The following is a 24326-nucleotide window of genomic DNA, read 5'->3' as shown; positions in this document are numbered from 1 at the left end:
GCAATGAATATGCTGCATTGTGTTTTAAAAGTCTTGGTTTCACTGCTTGGTAATACAGAAATTCCCAAGTCTGAACCTTACATGTTTATTTTCATACTTGGTTTTAATGTTTGTCTTAGTTGACGACATGGTAAGGACATACACTCAAAGAGTAACTGCATCTTTTATAAATGGAGACACCCACTGTTTAATTTTTATCCATCAGTTACGCAGATTTACTTAGCAAACTTTGTTATTCTTTGTGCACATAGGAGGATTTGCACTTACATATTTTTAATGAATGTGTTCTCAATTCATAGAAACTATGTTTGGATGGCATTTAAAGAGGTAGAAAATGATTTCTCTGATTTCAGAGTGGAGCTATTAGTATTTCATGATGACACTGTTTTCTTTGGGAACAGAGTTATTTTCTTAATAAGCTTTAACATGCCTCATTTACCTTGAAAGCACAGATAGTTTAACCACATTTTTGGTTTTAAAACAACAGTTAGGAAGCATACTGCTAACAGTCACGCAAGTTGGCAAATTTGGAACACTTTTTTGGTCAAAGATAAATGTTTAATTCATCTTTAAATCAGACAGCTCCTTTTAAATGCTTTGCCTTGGGTAAACCTATAAATCTGTTAGGTACAGGATACTTACGGTCACTCCTCAACCACATCAGTGACATCCTGTAACACTCGGACTCTTCCTGTTCAACTTCTCTCTTGCTGCGGTAGTTGCTTTTTAAAATTAAACCTTAACTCCACCCCTACCTCCAACTTTCTTTTGTTGAGGTCAAAGCAGCTGCGTCACGGGCCTCCCCAGTGGCACAGTAGGTTGAGCATAGCGCTGTGAAGCTGTCCACAGCCTTGCAGCTCGGGTTCGATTCCCTGCCTGCTGGGGAGATTCCCACATGACACAGCAAACCTCTCCTGTCGCGCCGCTCCCCTCAATTGTGTATTTCTGTCGTCTGCCTGTTCTGGTCCCTGCTCTGTCTTTGGTGAATCCTCTCACCCTCCCGCGCCTCTGGTCTGTGCTCCAGCTCTTATATAAAAATAAATAAATCTTTAAAAAAAAAAAAAACTGCTTCACCAAGGATTATATAATAGTAAAATACTGTTTCTGCTAAAGACATGATTTACTATTGAGTATATCTTTTCTGAAGCACTAGTCTATTGTAGCAGTTTACAAAAATGTAGATTACTTCAATACTGAAAAAGTATGTATCAAATACTGTCACTCTTCCAACAGAATCACTTAGTTCCAGAATAGCCTGTGATGATGGGTTATGTGTTACTATGTGATGGGTGGCCATAATGAAGATTCCAGTGTCCTATTGTATGTTAAGAAAACATATATACATGTTGTATTATACTTAAATATACACAGACACACAGAGAGAAAGAGATATTGAGATTAAATGTAAATAGAACTCCTAATATGTTCTTATTCCCCAGTGGATCATCACTCTTACCTCCTGGAGTATAGTCACCACCCTTTTGGAAACACTATACAATCTTATTGAATTACTGTTAATAATGAGCCTTTTCACATTAAGTTTCATTTAGATGTGTATAGTCTTATATGAAACCATCTTTAAAAATAAAGCACTTGGGACAAGAAATTATTGGAAAGTAATATGTGTGGAAGAAAAATAAATTATAGCAAAGTAAGACTATAATAAAATTTATTCTTCACCAGAGTTGAAATTAATTGACTTATTTCGGAAGCTTAAATCTGGATTTTTGCATTATACTTTCAGGAATTATTCAAGGTGAAATAAAGATATCCATTAAACAATTGACTAGTGTTGATAGACTTAATTTTTCCAGGTCCATAGTGAACATTTTTTCCCTCTACATTTCTAGCAAGATATGAAACATTTTTCAGGACTCTACACTTTACCTTTCTCCAATGGCTCTACTTCTCCCCATTCAAGAAGCAAGTGCACACACAGTTGCTTCACCCCCAGTTTTGCCTGTTATATGACTATAATCATTTGTACTCTTTGTCTCTGATGTTTTTAGATCCATCCATGTTATTTCATATATCAGTAAGTTTTCTCTTTTATTGCAGAACAATATTCATTTGTACAAATATGTGACTATACCATAGATTTATCCAGTTTCCTGTTGATGAGCACCAGGGCTATTTCCAGTTTGGGGCTAAGGTTATTTTGTACAAGGCTTTGTGGACATTTCTCTTGGGTATAGGAATCATAGGTCATAGATAGATGTTGCTAGATTTGCTAGCTCATTGGTAGATGTTGTTCCCTGTTTTTAAAACTTTGTATTGAAGACCAGTACATATTCTGAAAAATACATATATCCCTGATGAACACTTTTACAATCTGAATAGTATGTATAACCGTTGAGATGAAAAATGGAGAAAATCAGGCCTCCCTGATGGCACAGGGGTTAAAGTCTCGCTGCTATCAAGCTATTGCCAGCCACTGTGGCCTGAGTTTGATCCCAGGCCAGCAAGCTGACCCACATGGCACAGCAGACCTCTTCTATCTCTCCCGCTGCTCCCCTCAGTGGTGTATTTCAGTCGATCCGCCTGTTCTGTTCCTCACTCTGTCTCTCCTCTCTCACACACACACCCACACCTCTGGCCTAGACCCCAGTTCTTGTATGCACAAATAAAAATAAATCTTTTTAAAAAAAGAAAAATGGAGAAAATCCGCACGCCAGAGCCTCCCTCCCCCAGTAAGTTTTTCTGTACTCTTGTCCCCTAGTCACTACCTTGAGTCTTAACTCCATTTCTGCTTTAAAGGTTTGTTTTGGTCTGCCTTTTTTTCTACTTTATTGAGATGGTTCCCATATAATAAGATTCCCATATAATAAACTGCACACAAAGGCACCTTATCCAAGAGAAACAAAAACATACATCCAGGGCCTCCCTGGTGGCACAGCGGATTGAGTGCAGCACTGTGAAGCTGTCCGCAGCCTCTGCAGCGCAGGTTCAATTCCCGACTGGCCAGGGAGATTCCCACATGGCACGGCAGACCTCTCCTGGCCCGCCTGTTGCTCCCCTCATTAGTGCTTTCTGTCTGTCTGCCTGTTCTGTTCCCTACTCTCTCTGGTGAATCCTCTCACCCTCCCGCGCCTCTGGCCTGTACCCCAGCTATTGTATGAATGAAAAAATCTAAAAAACAAAAAAATACATCCATAAAAATATTTGTACACCAACATAAGTTGATAAGTTTTCATACGCTTGTGAAACCATCACTACATCATCCTCCAAAGTTTCCTCATATCCATTTGTAAATTATCCCACCACTCTCCTTTTCTCCCCCAGTTGACTTATTTTCATGAAGAATAATTTTTAGATTTTTACATTTTGTTGTGTGGATTAGTTCCTTCTTACTGCAGAATGTTCCTCCATTATGTGTGTGTGTATTGATAGATATTTGGACTGTTTCCATTTAAAGCTTTTATAAACAAAACTGCTATGATGTTGGTGTACAAATCTTTTTTTGTGGATATGTTTTTGCTTCTTTTGGATAATGTGCCTTTTAAGATCATGTTTCTTATGGGGTGGTTTTATTTTATTAAAACCTGACAATTTTTTTAAAGTCATATCATTTTACAGATCCAACAGCATTATATGATAATTCTAATTACTCTACATTCTAACCTTTGATATTATCAATCTTCTTCATTCTAGCATCTGTAATGGATAGCCAGTGGTATCTCATTGTAGTTTTACTTGGCATTTCCCTAATTATTAATAGTATTGAGCAACTTCTTGTGTTCTTATTAGCACTTGGGAAGTGAATTTACAAGTCTTCCAAGTCTTGTGCATATTTTAAAGTTTGGGTTGTTTAAAAGAAATATAAAAACCATATGATAGGGCCTCCCCGGTGGCGCAGCAGTTGAGCACTGGGTTGCGAAGCTGCCCACAGCCTCTGCAGCGCCGGTTCGATCCCCAGCTGCTCCCCGGCCACTGGAGGAGGGTCCCACATGGCACGCAGACCTCTCCTGCTGCCCGCTGCTCCCCTCAGCAGTGTACTTTGGTCCTTCTGCCTGCTCTGCTCCCCTCTCTGGCTCTGGTGAATTCTCTTACCCTCCCGCACTTCTGACTGTGCCCAGTGCTTGTATAAATAAATAAAAATAAATCTTTAAAAAAATATATAATGAAAGCTGAGAAAGCTCTCGACAAAGTGCAACTCCCATTTATGATAAAGGCCTTTGAAATTCTTGGGACACAAGGAAAATACCTCAACATTGTAAAGGTCATATATGACAAGCCCATAGCCAGTATCATTCTCAATGGTGAAAAGTTGAAAGCATTTCCATTAAGATCTGGAATAAAAGTTTGGGTTAATTTTTTTGTTTATTTTAGCTACAAATCTTTTATCAGGATATATGTCTGTGGATTACCTAATTTTTTTATTTTTTAAAAAGATTTATTTATGCATGCAACATTTATTTATGCACAGCCTGAGGTGCAGGCTAGAGGTGTGGGGGAGGGGAGTGAGAGGATTCACCAGAGACAGAGTGGGGAACAGAAGAGGCAGAGTGACTGAAATACACTGCTGAGGGGAGCAGTGGGCGAGCCAGGAGAGGTCTGCTGCACTATGTGAGTAGCTCCCTGGCCGGAGATTGAACTCGTGCTGCAGTGGCTGCGGATAGTTTCATAGGTTATATCTTAACCCCTTGCGTCACCAGGGAAGCCTGATTACTTAATTTTTTAAATGGAGTCTTTCAAAGAACAGAAGTTTTAATATTTAACATCGGACCTCATCAAGTTTTCCTTTTATAGTTAGTGTTTTCTATATCCTACTTAATCTTTGCCAATACCAAAGTTACAAATATATCTCTGTGTTTTCTCCTAGCTTTTATATTTCAGTTTATGATCCATTTTGAATTAATTTTTGTTAATGGTGTGACATAGAGGTGAATGCTTCCCCACCCCCATTTTATCTTTGTCTTCCAAGATCCTTTGTTAAAAAGTTTTCCATCTTTATGTCAGTTATATCTCAATAAAGCTAATTAGAAAGCCCTTTCTTTGATTTTGACATTCATGTTGAAAATCATTTGACAGTGTAAGTGTGTGTCTATTTCTGGACTGTCTGTTGTGTTAAATTGATGTAATGCTCTATTCTTTAACTATTACTACACTGTCTTGATTACTTAGCCTTAGAGTCTTGACAGTCAGTTGGAGTAAAACCCCCATGTTCTTTTTCCTCATTGTTTTGGCTCTTCTGGATCATTTGCCTTTCCATATAAAGTTAAGAATTAGATATTGTGATGTTGGTTTGACTACAGTGAATACCTAAATCCAATATGGGGAGAATTGACATATGATATTCCATGTTCCAATCCATTAATATGGTATATCTGTCCATTTATTTAGTTATTAAGTTTCTCTTAGCAGTATTGTTATTTTACAAATGCCATATAATATGTTTAAAAAAACTGCAAACTGCCCTTTCCTTACCTTTTTTTTTTTTTAAGAGGCATGTATTTTTATTTATTTATTTATTTGTTTGTACATGCACTGGGTACAGTCAGAAGCGTGGGAGGGTGAGAGAATTCACCAGAGCGGGGAGCAGAGCAGGCAGAAGGACCGAAGTACACTGCTGAGGGAAGCAGCGGTCTGCGCGCCATGTGAGACCCTCCTCTGGTCCTGGGGAGCTGCCGGGGATTGAACCGGCGCTGCAGAGTCCGCGGGAAGCTTTGCAACCCAGCGCTCAACCGCTGCGCCACCAGGGAGGCCCTCCTTACCATTTTTTTTTACAGTCAAAAGGTTATTCACAGATTCTTATTTTTGATCAAAATTAAGATTTATTACAAGATTTTTCCATATAATAACCTTATCTTTAGAAGCATTAAAGCAGAAGTTTAAAGCTGTATAGTTGGTATAATTCTTTTGGTGGGTATGGTTAGAGATATTAATAAAGAGGCTTAGCTTTATTAAAATTGTCCAGTATTTTTAGAATTAGAGATAAAACAGAATCATATCGACTTAACTGGTGCTTATCTGTTTACCAGAGGATTTTAAGTTTGCATTTTGTAGCTTGCCATTTTTCTTTGCCCTTACATTAATACTGATGAAAATACGCAGCCCAAAGAATTGTGTAAAGAAGAAAAGATAACAATTCCATCACCCAGAAATAACTAGTTAAATTTTTGGTGTTTCCTCATTTGTATGTTTGTTTATTCATCTCATTGTAAGTATGCACAATTTAGTTCTGCTTTTATTTAAACTTACAGCACTAGCATTTTCCTGTGCATTAAATGCTTTCCATAATTTACAACATTTTCATTTGAACTAGGATAGATATAAAATACTCAGTTTACTCACTCTTTTCTTGTAGAATATTTACTTGCCTTCCCTCCCACTGTTTTGTTTTTAAATTTGGCTCTGAAAGCAGGTTGTTTGTAATCATTGTACATTTTAAATTTCTTTTAAAAATAAATTTGTTTTAATTTTAATTTTGAAACATTTTAAACCAAAGTATAAAACATGATAGTCATCTTTATACTCTTCACCAGTAGTAATCAGTTGTTTGTATTTTGCCTTAAGTGATTAATAGATGTGTCAACTGTAACAAAAATTCTTTCCCAGGTAATAATTGGTGCTGATCTGGTGCATAGCTTAGTGCATTTAATAACATGTATCCATGAAATTTTACTTCGTGCTGTGTCTGTGCTTTTGAATTTCATATAAATATCTTATTTTAAAACTTGGACTTTTTACTTAACCTTATGGTTTGACTTCATTTACGCTGTTTCTTTTGGATCTGGGTCATTCTTTTAAAGCCAGTGTTTTCATTCCTCTTTTGAGGGATAGGTATGATACCACAATGAAAATTGTTTTGATTCTTCTGGGGCTTGTCTCTAAATTGAACACTTAGAATTGATACTAAGAAACAGTAAAATAGGTAATTTTCAAATGACCATCCAAAATGGTGAAGAATGGCTCCCTACCAGCAATGCTTCCGTTGTCCCACATCTTCCCTAAACCCTGGTTGTATCAGGGTGTGGGTTTTTTTTTTTTTTTTTTTTTTTTTTGGTCAACTTGTTGGGTATGGAATGGATAATATTTTTTCCATTAGTACATTTCTAGAATAATTATTAGAATAAGGAAAATGAGGGTCTAGAGCTCAAATTCTATTGTGCTTTTTATCCTTGGAGATGTATTCTCTCTGGTGCACTTAAATGTTTTCCAATCACAAAACTTCTGAACTTTTAAAGTGTTGTTTGTTCAAAGTGGAGTAAAATTATTTTCTCTAAATTGTTTCCTGGCTGTAAGATTGCTTAATATTGGAGAATTGTCTAAAATGCATTCTTGTGTTCTGACATCTGTGTAGATGATTTAGAACCCACGACTGATTTTATTTCCTGTTAGAAGTAAAAGGGAATATATTTTAATTTTTTGTAATCATGGATAGTCAATTAAAAAAATGCATCCAGTTGTGTATTGTTTTCATTTCAGTGACTATTTGATGAGTGCAGAAATGATATACTCTAGCAATGCCAAATATATCATTCTTACATAATTTATCTCCTTTAGCACTGCCCTGTGTGTGGAATAAAAAAATATCAGTTTAAAATTTTGTAATATGTAGATACATTAGTTTTAATGTAACACATAAAAGGTATAAAAGTTCTGTTCTCTTGTTAGGGATTTTAATAAAATTGCCTGGGGGCAGGCGCCATTTCAACCCTTTTAAATAGCTGTATTCATTTGTTGAAATAACTGTTTCTTATTGAGAAATAGTAATCCCTTAACATGAAAAATAACTTTTTAACAAATAAGAGTTGATTCTACTTGAACCTAGAGTTTTGTCAATGTTTATTCTTAAAAGGTAATATTCAAACTTTGGTCTTTCTGAACTTCTGAGTAGAATACAGGTAAAACAATCCTCAAATGGTATATTTTTTCTTTCTTATTATAGAGAAACCTAACTTTCGATCTGTTTTTAACTACAAGGAAAGCTAACAACGTAAGAATTTACTTGGAGCCCCTCCGCATCATTTGGGCATATTTAACCTGTGATTTTCCAGTTCCTTCTCCATGATTTCAGGTTTTACTTAGTATACACTGTTGAGGGGAGCAGCGGGCAAGGCAGGAGAGGTCTGCTGTGCCATATGGGTCAGCTTCCTGGCAGAGGGATCGAACTCGTGCTACAATGGTTGGCGATAGCTTGATAGCGTGGTGTTTAACCCCCTGCCACCAGGGAGACCCAGAAATCTTGTATTTTAATGTCTTACAGTTTCTGCACCTCATCTGTGGCTGCTTTCCCCTGACAGTGCTTCAGACCTGTCAACTTTTTGCCCTGTAGAGGTTTCTCAACTTCATTCATGTCCCCCAACTCTTAATGCATCATATGCTATTCCTTGTGAAAGATGTACTGCCTATTGCTTTCTAATGGGTCACCCCAAAACCATTCATTTCACATTGAATGGTTCTCTACCTTGATGAGCTTAGCTGGCTCTCGCTAGAAGTGCTTCCATGCTGTTGCGGTCAGAGGCCATTGGAGCCTGAGTCAGCTCCAAGGACTTCTCACCTGTCTGGTGGTAGGTTGCTGGCTGTGTAGACTGGGACCTTAGTGGGGACCACAGGCTATTTTCTACACTTGCTCTCTTATATGACCTGAGCCCTGTAGCATAATATTTGGGTTCCAACAGTTTTCCAAGAAAAACAGGTGGCAGCTATTAACAACTTCTGTGATCTAGCCTTGGACCCCACATAACGTCTCTTCTTTCCTAGTTACAAGTCCATCCAGATTCAAGGGAAGAAAATATAGACTCTCTCTTAGTAGGAAGAACTTTAAGGCAGATTCTAAGAATATTTTGTGAGATGAGGAATATTGTTGCTGTCATCTTGGAAAATGCCATCTATTTTGCCATGTTAGGTAGGTTTGTTGATCCCTAGCTGACATTCTGGTGAACAAAATTTTATCTACCTTCGTTTTTCTGAAAAGTTTCATTACAGATGGTGTGAGAAGTCAAATGCTACCACCTTTAAGAAGGAAAAGTTAAAAAGTTGTCATTACCTCTCTCACTTTTCTTCAAACTTTTAAAATATGCAAGTATATACAGACTCCATCCCAGCTTACCTCTAGAAAGAATGTACAGGTTGATTAACTTTCTTGGCAGCTATTGGATCAAGTTTCAAGCCTACCTGTTGTCTATAGCCATTGCCTGTTCATTAACCTTTTTTTTTTTTTTTAATAGAGGTATGTTTTATTTATTTGTTTGTTCGTTCGTTTTTGTTTGTACATGCACTGGGTACAGTCAGAAGCACGGGAGGGTGAGAGAATTCACCAGAGCCAGAGCGGGGAGCAGAGCAGGCAGACAAACGAAGCACACTGCTGAGGAGAGCAGCGGGCGGCAGGAGAGGTCTGCGCGCCATGTGGGACCCTCCTCCGGTGACCAGGGAGCAGCCGGGGATCGAACCAGCGCCGCAGAGGTCGCCGGCAGCTTCGCAACCCAGCGCTCAACCGCTGCGCCACCGGGGAGGCCCTTCATTAACCTTTTGAAACCTTCTCTTTGGAGTCAGTATCAGTAGAATACAACGGTAGTCAATACAGTGCTAAATGGTACTCTATGACAGTATATTAAACACTGGAATTTAAAATAACTGTTACAATCATGAGAGTTGTTTCATGGGGAAAGTGGAACTGACTAGATCTTGAGAAAATACTAAGGAACTTAAATGTGTTTTATATTGCTAGGAAACTGCTCTATTCATTTGGCTTGTAAACAGTTTAAACAGATGTCTTGGACATGTTCAAAATGGACCATTTTGCTCTAAATGTAGAGATTAATTACAAAGGAGTTCCTTTTCATATAGGTATTTCCATTTTGCTTATCCATTTCTGACATGGTTTAACAGAGCCAAAGGCATTTTTCCCTTGTGACAGTCTCTGAAAGAAAACTGAGGCAGATCATCCATACCTTGGATTGGGAGTTGGGCATCAGGAGAAGGTTCAAAAGCCAGCTCCCTATGTCTCGCCCTCTGCTTAAAACAGTCGGCCTGAAGACTGGTGTTGCAAATACTTTTCCACTGGAATTAAGATTGGAGAGGGGAGATTGATAAATTAGAAGGAATTTAGAGTGAGAGTGAGGTCAGTAATTAAATAGTAGAACTTAAGACAAGAGTGGGCTAGGTGGGGTGGAAGAAGCCTTTCCCCCCACCCCCAGTTTAAGAAGAGACCTAAGGATTTAAATGACTTAGCCGAGAGTTGTAGGTAGTTAATGGCTAAATAAGAATTTCTGGTCTCATGACTCCTTGTTTAGTTCTACATGACTTAGACTAGGAAGATCTTGTAAATATTCCTTAATTGGACCCTTTGTTGACATAGAATAGTGAAGGTTCAGTTCTTACTAATTTGAATTTAATGCATAAAAATGATTTAGTGTTCTGATTAGCAAGAATTTGTTAAAATCTTAGAGGAAGTTTAGCAAATAGTCTTTATTTTTTTTTTTTATTTATTTTTTTTTTTTTTTTTATAAATTTTATTGTTATATTCCCCATACAATTGCAGCCCCCCATTCTGACCCCAATCCCTCCCCTCCCGCCCCCGCCCCCCTAAAAGTGTCTCTGGTTCATAGTTTTTTGTTGATTTTGATTTTCACTTTCTTATAGTTATTCATTTTCCTGGTCCCTTATTTAAGTTTTCTAGATTCCTGCTATGAGTGAGACCATCCGGTATTTTTCTTTTTCTTTTTGGCTTATTTCGCTGAGCATGATCCCTTCCAGCGCCATCCATGTTGCAGCAAATTGCATGTGTTTATCTTTTTTGAACGCTGAGTAATATTCCATGGTATATATGTACCACATCTTCTTGATCCAGTCATCTATTTTTGGGCATTTGGGTTGTTTCCAAAGCTTAGCTATTGTAAACAGTGCTGCTATAAACATAGGGGTGCAGGTGTTCTTTGGAATTGATGTTTCTGTGTCCTTTGGGTAAATACCTAGGAGTGGAATTGCTGGATCATATGGAAGCTCTATGTTTAGTAGGTCCAGAAATCTCCACACAGCTTTCCACAGTGGTTGGACCAGTTTGCACTCCCACCAACAGTGCAGAAGAGTTCCTTTTTCTCCACACCCTCGCCAACATTTGTTGTTGCTAGTTTTTTTAATATGTGCCATTCTCACTGGTGTAAGATGGTATCTCATGGTAGTTTTGATTTGCATTTCCCTGATGACAAGTGATGTTGAACATTTTTTCATATGCCTGTTGGCCATTTGCATTTCCTCTTCAGAGAAGTTTCTTTTTAGCCCTTCTGCCCATTTTTTGACTGGATTATTTTCTTTGTTGTTGTTGAGTCTCATCAGCTCTTTGCAGATTTTTGTGATCAGTCCTTTATCATTAGTGTTGGGTGCAAAAATGTTCTCCCAGATGGTGGGGTTTCTCTTTGTTTTTGTTATTGTCTCTTTTGCTGTGCAAAAGCTCTTTAATTTGATGTAGTCCCAGCTGTTTATCTTTGCCTTCACTATCACTGCTTTGGGTGATGTGTCTGTAAAGATGTCTTTGATGTGCAAATCACGTAGTGTTTCGCCTATATTTCCTTCTATATATTTTATGGTTTCAGGTCTTATGTCTAGTTCTTTAATCCATTTTGAGTTGATTTTTGTGTATGGTGTGAGGTGGTGGTCAAGCTTCATTCTTTTGCATGTAGCGACCCAGTTTTCCCAGCACCATTTATTGAACAAACTTTCTTTGCTCCAATGCATAGTCTTTGCTCCTTTGTCAAAGATTAGTTGACCATAAATCTGTGGGTTTATTTCTGGATTTTCTATTCGATTCCATTGGTCTGTATGTCTGTTCTTGTTCCAATACCATGCAGTTTTGATGATTATGGCTTTGTAGTATAGTTTGAAGTCTGGGAGTGTGATGCCTCCATTCCCTTCTTTTTTTTTCAGGAGAGCTTTGGCTATTCGGGGTTTTTTGTGATTCCATATGAATTTCATCAATAATTGTTCTATTTCTTTGAAGAATGACATTGAAATTTTGATTGGAATAGCATTGAATCTGTATATTGCTTTTGGAAGGATGGCCATTTTAATAATGTTTATTCTTCCAATCCATGAGCAGGGGATGTCTCTCCATTTCTTTGTGTCTTCTTCTATTTCTTTTAACAGTGTTTTATAGTTTTCTTTGTATAGGTCCTTTACCTCTTTTGTTAGATTTATTCCCAAATATTTGATTTTTTTTGTTTCAATAACAAAAGGGATGGTCTTTTTGATTTCTTCTTCTTCAGATTTATTGTTTGTGTATAGGAAGGCTACTGACTTTTGCGTAGCAAATAGTCTTTAAACACCGAACAGATTCATTCTTAAAATTTCAGTGACTTTATAGGCCCTATCCTTGTCACCTGAAGCAATTCTTGACCATTAAAGTTACATATTTTCATTTGTGGCTGCTTAATGTCAGGAATAAAGAGCCATCTGTGGTTGGATTTCTCACTCCTGCCATAATAAAATACTAAAGTACCCACAAATGGAGGATGAACTACTTGGATATATGGAATTTAGTGGTAAAATAATTTATTCCCAGCCTTAAGTTCTAGTTAAAATTCCTGTAGATCTTATTTATCAATGTGAATTTTGCCTTTTATATACATAAGAGTTGGGAGTAGCTCCTTTGAGGGATACTGAGGAAATGTAAAGCAGGATGTGAACCTAAGTACAGAATTTTGGAATAAACCCTTGGAAAAGAGAAAAGGAATATAGGAGGAAGCTGAAAGAATAGATAAGTGGTGATAAATATATTAATAGCTTCCTTATATTTTGAATTTAAATAAATTCTTTGCTTAAAGCTAGTTTGAATTAGGTTTCTGTCAAATGTAGGAGCCCTAACACTCATTTGTTAATTTTTACAAGGGCCAAATTATTAACACAGCTCAAATGAAATCATACTTCTATAAACAGGTAGCCTTTTAGAAATACACATCTTCTGGGCCTCCCCTGGTCGCGCAGCGGTTGAGTGCTGGGCTGCAAAGCTGCCCGCAGCCTCTGCAGCACGGGTTCGTTCCCTGGCCAACGGCAAGGGTCCCACATGGCAGGACAGACCTCTCCTGCCGTGCCCGCTGCCCCCCTCAGCAGTATATTTCGTCAGTCTGCCTGTTCTGTTCTCTGCTCTGGTGAATTCTTTCACCCTCCCGCGCTTCTGACTGTACCCAGCGCTTGTATAAATAAATAAATAAATTTTTAAAAAATATATATAAATCTTTTGCTGAAGCATTGTAAATTGTAGTGTATTGTAGTGTTTCCTTTGGTTTTTCTAAACTACTTTATGGATAGGGAAATTAATTTTAAATGTCTTGATTCCTTGGTTCCTTTACATTAGTATTAATTGAGAACTGAGAAAACTGGCCACAATTTTTTTTAAGTGATTATTTAGCTTTGAGTCATCTTGAATTAGATGTCATTTTAAATTATGAGTCATCTTACATGAGAGATATTTGGCAGAAAAATTGGAGATACAAATCAAGAAAGTATAATTTTTTGGTAGTTCTGGGGTGGAAAATAAGAACCATATGCTTTCTCTCCAGATGCCTGCAGCCTTGTTGGGTGTGGAGGGTGATAAGGGAAGTTCACAAATAACCACCACATAATATGAAGCTGATTAGCTTTAAATGACTTAGAGAGGTACAAAGTTCATGGGCCTCTCCGAGGATGTTGTATCTAATTCTAGTTTAGCATGGAGCTTTGAACTTAAAAACAATTTGTTTAATTGAGATATATTAACATACACTCTTTTAAAGTTTAAAATCCAGTGGGTTTTAGTATATTCAAGGGTATGCAACTTAACCACTATTTAACTCCAGAATAAACTTTTTAAAAATTTGATATTTTTAGCTGAGGTATGCCCTTCAGTTCTCAGACTCCACCATTCCCTGTTGTTTACATCTGGCTACCAACTGATATTTATATTGGCCACCTGACCTCTGAAGGCATTTAAATTTACTTCCATGCTTAAGTTTTGTTGGTTCCCCCCTCCCCCCAGTTTATTAACCCTTGAAGCAAATGCCAAAATTAACCTGGGGTTGAGGCCACTGTGGGAAATATTGGCAACTGTCTTCCAGAGGATTCTTTTCCTACCTTCAGCTCTTTTCCTAGTTTATACTCTTGTTGCAGGGCAACCCCAATATGAAATGGGTTGCCTGACTGTGGGTCCTCACCCACGCGCTTAAAAAGGGACTTTTTAATACTCAATTGCAGGCACACACACAAACGGTTAATAAAGGGTTTATTTACAAAAGAGGGAAAGTGAAGAAATGAATAACTCAGGGAGAAAGAGAGAAATTCGGGAATGCGTCCTATCAGTTCCGCTGACCTGGAATCCCAGTGGCACACTGAGAGCTGGTGAAAAGCCAAGAGCCGTGAGGCCAAGAGAGAGATGCAAGGTCTGGTTTTATACCAAACCTGGCTGCGTAACCCCACCCTCAGGTCCCAGTACCCCTCCCTCTGGTAATGATGGGATTTGTCATTCCCAGTGTCTTGATGGCTTTGGTCTGGAGTGGGGTTGGAGTCCACTCCACCTGTATGGAGTTTGCTCAGGACATCCTTTCCCGTTAACACTGACTCCGTTAAAAATGATTCCCACATTTGCAGCAGCCTTTTGTGAAGGATAACTTCTCATTGCCTTGGAGAGGACTTTCTTAGAATAAAACCCACTCCTTTTTCATGCCTGATCTGGTCCTAATCTTCTGTTCCATGACACACAAAATGTGTATCCTTTACTGGAATGCTCTTTTCTCTGATCTTTGTCTGATTCCTTCTCTTCATTCATGTCTCAGTTTAACTATTTCCCAAAGACACCTTCCCTCCCATCCAATTTAAGCAGCTATGTGACCTCTTGCCTCACAACCATAATTTATCACCACCCTGGTCTGGGTCTGATTTTTTTGGTTGCTTTTGTTTAATGTTTATCTCCTGTGATTAGAATGTAAATGCAGTATTAGCAGGGCCCTTGTTTTTAACATACCTGTATCCTTAGCCTCTAGAATGTTTGGAACATAGTATATGCTTAGTACGTATTTGTTGGATAAGTTTGGATGAAATGCTTGCATTGAACCGTGACTCTGTTCAGTTCATCTGTCTATCCGGAGTGTTCTACCTGTTTGCAGTCTTCCAGAAATTAGCCATCTTTTCCATCTCCAGCTCTTAGTATTCTTAGGAGTTTATTCCCTTTTGTAATTGTTTACTGTAATTCATGGGGGATTTAGGGGAGAAAGGGAGAGAAGTGTATTCTGGTCATTTGACAGGCTAAGAGGTAGTCATATTGAAAATATGAACCAAGGCCAATTTAAGAAAGTATGACTTCTTTCTTGAGAAGACTAGTTTAGGTTGATTGAATGGTAAAAATAAGGTCAGAAATTTAGGTTGAGGACCTCCCCAGTGGCGCAGGCAGTTGAACGCAGCTCTGTGAAGCTGTCCACAGCCTCTGCAGAGCCGGTTCCATACCCGCTGGCTGCGGAGCAAGCCACATGGTGCGGCAGACCTCTCCTGTCTCACCCGCTGCTCCCCTCTGCAGTCTATTTCAGTAAGTCTGCCTGTACTGTTCCCTGCTGTGTCTCTGGTGGATCCCCTCACCCTCCTGCACATCTAGCCTGTACCACGGTTCTTATATAAATAAATAAATCTTTAAAAACAAACAACAAAAAACCCACAAAAATTTAGGTTGAAACCATGTCAGAGAGGGCATGAAAACATTTGATGAAGATTTGTGCTTAATTCATAATGTAATGGGGAGTGACCCTTATGGGTGTTTGAGCATGAAAGAGTCTACAAATGGAAGATAAGTCCCACAGTGATGGATTAAAGAAGAGAGGTCAGTTAAGACATTGCTAGAATAATCTGATGATGATATAGTGTGGATCTGAACCAAGATAGTGATCATGAAATTGAAAAGGAGGGCAAGGAGTGAGAAAAATGGTTGAGCCTCCAGGCTGTGACACTGATGAATTGCTCTGTAATAATTACAGAGCAGTTTAGATGGATTGGTTGATTGTATAGGTACTTTAGTCAGTGAATGTTCTATGAGGAATGTATTATAAATGCTTTTCCTAAAATTTTTACATTTATGAAATGAAATAGAAAGCAGTCATCTCATCTTTGCTAGGTGGGAGATATTTGGCCAACTCTGGCACATCCTATATGTGCATGTTGGCAAAAGGAATATGTTAATGAATAATTCATGGTACAAGTATTTGATTAAATACTGACCTTTCAGAGCTCAATTCTGAGATCTTCTAACCTAAAAATGTTAACCAACTTTTCCTCATCTGAATGTTAAAAATTACTCTCTTGCCTCAGTGAAAGAATTATCTGATGATTGTTTTTCTAAGGTGGTAATAAACTTTTGTTTGCATTAAGTAAAATTAATTTTTATTTAAATTAGCTAAAAATATTAATAAGCCAGGCAAATGCAATTTAGGGACAGTATAACACATGCATACATAATAAAAATCATGTGTTGGAGAAATATGCAGTCATTTTTTAGGATCCTTAGGTTAAGCTGCTTATTATAAAATTATAAGATTATAAAATTTCTCAGCCTATTTTTTCCTTCGGTTTATTTCTGAATTAAATGATCTGTTTGTTGACAACACTGTTTTCCTAACTAAATTACAACTTCCTCGGTGCAATTCTTTTCTTCCTTTCCTTATCTCTCTTCCCTCCCTCCCTCTCCTCTTAATTTTTTGATACATTTTCAAATTTATAGAAAAGTTGTAAAAATATATACAACTCCCATATTCCCATATGCTTGGTATTATTGTTCATATTCTGCCTAATTATTCTTCTTTCCCTATCTGTCTTTGCATACATATTTACATACACTCTCACACACATTTTGTTTCTCGAGCCATTTGAGAGTAAGTTGTAGACATTTGCCCCCTTTCTAGCAAATTTTTCAGTATGTGTTTCCTAAAATAAAAATCAGAGAGTCCTCTTATATCTTTGCAATTATCAAAGTCAGGAAATGTGACATTGCTGCTCTAGTCTAACCAACAGTCCATAGTCTAGTTTTGCCAGTTTTCCCAGCAGTGCCCTTTGTAGCTATGTTTACATATTTAGGTTTTCTCTGCATCCAGGATCAAGTTTTGCATATAGTTGTCATGCCTCTTTACCTTTCTTTTAATCTGGAACATTTCCTTAGTCTTTCTTTGTGTTCTTGACCTTCACATTTTGAAAACTATAGGTCAGTTATTTTGTAAAATATTTCTTATTTGATTCAGGTAAGATATTTTTGTCAGAAGTACCACTAAATGATGTGTCTGCTTAGTCATTTACAGGAAGCATATGACATTGATTTTCCCCAACATTGGTGATGCTAACTTTGATCAGTTAAGGTAATGTCTCTTTAATAATTTGTGGGGAGATATTTTGAGAATGTAAATAGTCTCATCAAATTTTCATCCATTAGTATTAGCATCTAATGATGATTTTTTGCCTGAGTCAGTTGTTACTGCTGTGGTTGCAAAAATGGTGATTTGTAATTTCATCGACATTAAGTAGATATTCTGCTGTAAGAAAGAGCTTACAGTATGGATACCTGGATTCTTATTTCATTCACTAGGTTACAGTTCCTGTCATAATTTATTTTGATTTCTAAATTGTCCCAGATTAGACCCTTGGGGCCCCTTTCAGGCTGATTCTTATGACATGTCCCCATTTTCATTGAGCACTTTTCTGGCACAAGATGTTCTGGGGGCTCATCTTGTCTTTTTCCCAGCCATACCCCTGAAATCATTAAGGATCCCTGGTTACTTTTTGAGCAAAATTAGTAGAAACCAAAAAACTGGGCTCTAGGTATGCTAATTGTTGTTGGGGTGTTGCTCTGCTAATACGACCCTTTCAGTGAACATACCTACAAACACATATCTGTGTTAATTTCTACCCCTTATTTTAACTCTATCAGTTTGAAACCTTAAGTTCATACTGATTAATCAAAATTCAATCCAAAAGACTTCTAAAGCATAGACTGGAGCTTTGTGGAACTCTCCCTTTGACTTCAAAGCATGGGCTGTCCTGAGAGTCTGCATTTCCATGCTTTTGGTTGTCTGGTAGGGGCATAATGGAGAAATGGAGAAAAATAACAGTTGCCTGCTTCCATAGTAAGGCTTTCAAAATTTTCAAGATAATTTCTCCTACCCAGGAAAAGTATAGTCATAGCCTCTACATCCAAAGCTCAAGTGTGCATGCCCAGGGTCATCTGTCTCCAGAGAGAACTATATACCTATATGGTTTAGGAGACAGGGTCTGAAGTGCAGAGCCACATGAGCCAGATGAACATCTCTGGAAGCAATCACAGAAGCCCGGTTTCTATGAACATATATAGTGACTGCATTAGCATCCTAGTGCTGCTGTAACAAATAACTACAGGCTAGGTGTCTCAGAACAACAGAAATTTATTTGCCTGATTTCTTGAAAAGCACTTGAAAATCTGGAATATAAACAAAAAAATATTGCATATGCTATTTGTTTTTTTTTTTTACTTCCTCTGATTTCAGATTATGATTTGTTATTTTGTGTAGTAAGTAAAAAATGATCATTAGACCTTTAAAGGAATGTTAGTTGTTTCTTTGTATAGCTGTGAACTAAGAATGTTTTTCCCAATTTAATTAAGGTGTTGCTGTTGGAGACTAGTAGATTAAGAATGTCCAGCATTATGAAAATCCATTATAAAGGAATGAATGTGTTTCATTTTCCTGTAAAAGGTACCTTTTACTTGGGGTGCATTTAAGTGCTTTATAAACAAAACATTAAATTAACAAAATTACCTTTGATTTGACTGATAGCTCTTGGGTGTTATAATCTCCACCAACTGTTAAATTAGTTCTTGTTTGATCTTTAGTTACATCCTGGATTGTCAAAAACAGATACAAAGAATGGAAGGTTATGACTCGCCTCCTGTAATATTTCTCTTTGCTCTGGGTAAGGGGGTATGTTCACTATGACTGGTACCTCTCATCAGTGAGGTTCAGTTCCCTGTGGCTACTCAATAAAAATTCGTTCCAGGTGGCAGCTCACTCCCAAAGGACCAAACCCTGCAAGTTCCCTGCGTACCAGTTCAGTGGGCTTGCTGCTAAGACTAAGTAGTACCTTACTTTTTTCTTAGTCCCTTTCAAAACTTAGGAGACCATAGCTTCCTTTAAATTTGCTTCATACAAAAGTCTGCAACTTTGTTCTTATGGAACTTGTTAGTCAAGATACCACTATGTTTACCATCTCTCCCACAGTTGGTTATTAATGTTTGTTGAACCCATGGAATGCATTTTTTTTTTTTTTTTTGCTTTCTTTGTATCCTGTATAATACTTAGCATAATGCCTTTTGTAGGCAGTGTTTTGAAGTAGAACTTAAGCATTTTCTACTGCGGTCTAAAGACAAAACTTAAGTGATGGAGATACAAAAAAGCAGCTTTTGACTTTTTTCCTTTTAACTCATTGCTTTGCAAATTAGTAACGAAAGTTACAAAATGATGTAGTTTAAGAATAGCATACAGTGGAGAAAGGTCCTCAAATAAAGACCCTGGTCTATGTATAGACTGTAAATACATAAATTTCAAAAAATAACAAGGATGGAAAATTTTAATTTGGTGTAATGTCAATTTAGGATCTCACTCTCACATTATATACCATACTGAGCTATCTGTGTAAAATGTTATAGCTATATAAGAGGCTGAATAGTAAAACTAAAAATTTGCATAAACATTAATCTGATTGCTGAGCAGATAACAGCTTGCTAAAAAAAACGGTGTAAGAGTTTGCCAAAACTAAAAAAAACCCTTCCTCAGTAAAACCTGAGGAAAACGTTACTGTATGCACATGATTAATATGATTCTTCAAAAGGATTCATGTAAATTTGGTTTATTAAATCCCCAGTTTCCATTTGGGCAATTTACAAATGATAACAGCTAGTGTACGGTAGAACTAAATGTCCCATGTTAAAAACTTTTGTGTCACTACAGTGACATGCTCTTGGTGCTCGTTCTAATGAGTAGCCGATGGCCCTCCACCCCCCACTTTTTTTACATTACGCTATGTCCTAGTTCTCTCCTTTCCTTCTCTGTTCTGACTTCCTGCCTCCTACTTTTGATGGGTCCTCTTCCTCTTTTTGTGCCATACTAATTTTAACAGTTTTTTTTCCCTGTTGTTTCTTTTGTCTGATTTAGGTTTCCTTCCTCTTGCTTTTATTTTGCAAAAGTTGTGTCTTGAATGGTTGGGGGCACTCCTGTAACCACCCACCTTCTCCAAGGCATGTTTTTTCTTTAAAGTTATTTATCAGATTCAAGCAGCATTAGGTGTTTCAAGAACCTTTTTTTGTGAGAGAGCTGCTGAAACATAACTGGATGTAAAAAGCTATAATCTGTTTCCAGATACATAATTCAAACAAGAGGCTGGTACTTTGGTAATCAAGGAGTGATGCTGATAACTGTTGCAGTTATTTCAAAATTTCCATTTATTTTATGGCTCTCTGTCATTGTTTCTAGCTATATTTTTTCTCTATTACTATATTAAGAGATTTTTAAATCAAAGTAACTCTACTAGGTTTGAATAATAGGAAAAAACTCAGACACTCATGACTTTGATGTGTCATGATATTTGTCTACCATGATATTTGTCTCCCTGATAATTTAAAATAAATTTATTTAAAACTGTTTTGTGTTTGCTCTGTAAAATTATATTTCTGTTGTTTAATTTTCTTCAGTATAGTAATTATAGTGTGTATTCAGAAGTGTAGACATAAGTATCTCAAAGCAAAATTCTTACTGGGATATTTTAGCTTCTGGATTATTCCAAAGACTTCAGTTTCAAAATTAGAGAGGAAGGGTCTCCCTGGTAGCGCAGCGGTTGAGTGCTGGGCTGCCACGCTGCCCACAGCCTCTGCAGCGCCAGTTCGATCCCCGGCTGCCAGGCAAGGGTCCCACATGGCGCGCAAACCTCTTCTGCCACCTGCTGCTCCCCTCAGCAGTGTATTTCATCAGTCTGTCTGTTCTGCTCCCTGCTCTGGCTCTGGTGAATTCTCTCACCCTCTCGCGCTTCTGACTGTACCCAGTGCTTGTATAAATAAATAAATCTTTAAAAAAAAATTAGGAAGAGGAAATTGATTATTATGATGTTACTGATTCTGTTGCTTATTGATCTTCCATATGAAGACTGGATATTACTGGTTTAATTATTCTCTAGCTAGCAAATGTTACGAGTGATTCAGTCACCTGACCAGATAAAGTTTGTTTTTGCGCTAACATTTTATGTTTTTCATAAGTAAATAACTTAATGAAGTATGATATCATGTTTTTATTGATACTGTTCTGCCAACTCAGTAATGAAGAAAAATCTTACAAAAAGTTTTGAAACTACTGAATTATAAAAGCTGCTCTCTTTAAGGACTATATCAATTGGACAATTAGTTGAATTGTTTTTCCTGATTTGTACATGGTTAAAGTGGTGAAATTAAGAAATGGGAATTACCAGTTTCCTCTAGTGATTCTGATAAGTGGTGATTCTTTGTAATACTAAACTTAAGAAAAATATTTTCCTTAAGTGATTAAATAGGATAAATGATTTTCAACATCTTTAGACTATATGCAGTTTGATTTTGCAACACTATTTGACCCTTTATGCAAATTTTTATACTGTAAAGTAAGGTTTAAAATTTCACTTCATGATACTCATCAGACAATTAAGTTCCTTACCTATTTCATAATCACATTAAAGGATCACAAAGATAATTTTGTTGATTGCTGCTTTAGAGGTGTGAGTTATATACAAATTCTTATTCAAGATAAAGGATATCTTTAATTGCTGAGGAATTACTTAAATAAGTTGAAAAGTTGTATTCTACATATTGCCTATATCCGCTGCAACAAAAATCTGTGTTTCAGGAACATGAGTGGTGACTATAAAATATACAGTGATGATATTCATTGTATCTCTGGGATAGTTATTTGGTATAACCCCAAGTTGAAGGAAAAGGATTTTTGGTCAAATAATTTGGAATATGTTAGGTTTAGCAAAGCAAGGTTTTACTGGAGAGTTCTCACAGCCTTTAATATTGAAATATTTTATAACCAGATTAATGTTACTTTAGGAACTTTATGTATCTGTAATTGATCAGTAATCTTTGTTGTGTATAATCTTTTCCTCCCTTCACAACATACTATGCAAGTTCCCTGTTAGAGATCACATTGTTTTATTAATGGGAAGAAATAAAATATCTCTTCTTTCAAGAACTTCTTGAAAATTTGTTTTGTACATATGAACTTAAAATTTCAATTCTAGTTTTCTAATTTAGTTCTAGTTCCTTGCATCTTGTAGGAACCGATGGGGAGGTAAGGTAAAAAGAAGTGGGGTAGAAGGTGAGAGTAGGATAGGAGGAATTACCTCAACAACTAAGTTAGGTCAAAACTTTGCTTTGTGTTTTCTCTGAAATGGTTGTTGAACCAAGGTTTTGCAAGAGACATACTTGTTTGCAGATTTTTACAGAATAGGTAAAATAAAACTTGCTGCACTAGTCTACTGAAAGTGTTTCTTGTGGTGTTTGCAGTGTTACAATATTTATTAGTGGAGAGAATTATGTTGCTTTTATGTTCTCTGCTGATTAAAAGTGAATTTTAAAAATCATTGTTACTTGTGATTTTGGTTGTAATCTGATAGTTATTTTTTCAGTTTCTTAAACATTTAAGACTTTGCTCATTTCTATTCACTTGTCATTCCTGTCTCCATTAATGATGCCTAATTTCCTTTTATAATATAATCTCTAGTTTTGAAGATTTGACTCCAAACAGTTGCAAATATATATCAGAATGTATATTTCAATTTTTTAATTACTGATTCTACTCAACTGTCTGTGTTTCAGATGGAGCAGCTATCAGATGAAGAAATTGACCATGGTGCTGAAGAAGACAGTGACAAGGAAGATCAGGACCTGGACAAAATGTTTGGAGCCTGGTTGGGGGAGCTAGACAAACTCACTCAGGTTAGAAGTAGTGCTTGAAAAACTAGATGAAGATTTGAAATCATAACTGTGCTAAATGTTTACTGTATGGACATGAGGATATGGATATAGGTTACAATTTCTAGTACTGCTAACAAGGAAAAACATTAGCAAGTAGGTGAATTACTAGAACACAAGCTATTATCTTTTGTGGTTATTTTAAGGAGTTTATTTATTTATTTTTGGTGTGGGACCCTCGCCGGTGGCCAGGGAGCGAATCGGCGCTGCAGAGGCTGCGGGCAGCCCAGCGCTCAACCGCTGCACCACCAGGGGAAGCCCTATTTTAAGGAGTTTAAAAAAAAAGTTTGAGACAGAGATTGTATTCATCTAGGATTACTGAAAGTCTGCTTTATAAGTTGAGATTGCTGGCTAAAAATTTTTAAGGACAAATTTAAAACTTTAAATTTAAAACTTTAAATTTTAGCAAATCCTATTCCACGACTTAGTAAATATAAATACATTTAACAACACACAGATATTGGCATATGATTCCAGAATACGGACAGAATTTCATTCCACACTGCATTTTAAAAAGTGATGAACCTTTTTCATTATATTTTGTTGAAGTTTGGGTTTTAAAAAAGAATGACCTTATCTGCTAAACCAGGATACTTTTTAGAATACAGGGACATGTTATTACTATCCCAATAAATACTTTATATAATATGTATGTGTATTTTATTATATAAAGTATGAGATTTCTTAACTGTTAGAAAAGTAGGTGAGGTGGAAACTTAAAATACACTAGTTTGAATCTACTTCATATGATAACTTTAAAAACTGGATGGATACTATCTGAGTCGATTCATTTTATCTTCAGACGAATAAAGGCAGAGAGCACTCTAGGATAATTCCATAATTCTATAAATAGGCTATCCAGTATTGTTTTTACTTGAAATGAATTTGATAATTATAAGTTGAAATTAAAGTTTACCAGACTAACCCTGCTATTTGCAAATTTATTTAAACAGATACTACCTAACTACTGACCCTTTACTTGAATTGTTTTGTTGTAAGAGTCTTATTTTCCTTATTATAGAGAGGGGCAAAAATGTCATTTAAGGAGGCTTCAGAAGTGCAGTATAATTCTAGGCAAGTGTAGACAGTATATCAAGTTTATAGATACCCTCATCTTAATAGAGACTGAAAAGAAAAAAGATTCCAGATTGTTTGATGTTGTAACTACTCTCTGTTAAGGTCTTGGGCCTCCCTGATTTTGAGGCCAGAACTGTCCCTTATCTTCAGGATATTTTATGCCAAGAAGGATGCTATGATGGAGCAAAAACAAATCTGAGAAAGGAGTAACAGTTCTCTGCACACATGATTGCTTTCTGTTTCTTACGTTATCGTGCCTAGCTTATTTTATTTTATTTTT

The 24326-nt window shown here is 36.8% G+C and overlaps 1 protein-coding gene across 3 annotated transcripts in view; it reads left to right on the top strand.

The window, feature by feature from the left end:
• Positions 1-22813: 22813 nt before the first annotated feature.
• The window catches only part of RAPH1 (Ras association (RalGDS/AF-6) and pleckstrin homology domains 1), a gene marked incomplete at both ends in the record, with an annotated part of 51164 nt that continues 49651 nt past the window's right edge, over positions 22814-24326 (top strand). For all 3 annotated transcript variants that reach the window (XM_084245490.1, XM_084245489.1, XM_084245491.1), the window contains one exon: positions 22814-22933. In XM_084245490.1, coding sequence (XP_084101616.1) covers positions 22814-22933 — 120 coding nt within the window. The remainder of the gene's footprint in view (positions 22934-24326) is intronic.

This window comes from Talpa europaea (assembly GCF_964194135.1).
Source record: "Talpa europaea genome assembly, chromosome: 1".
NCBI lineage: Eukaryota > Metazoa > Chordata > Mammalia > Eulipotyphla > Talpidae > Talpa > Talpa europaea.
The sequence above is the reverse complement of the archived record's forward strand: the minus strand, read 5'-3'. Positions and strand labels throughout refer to the sequence as shown.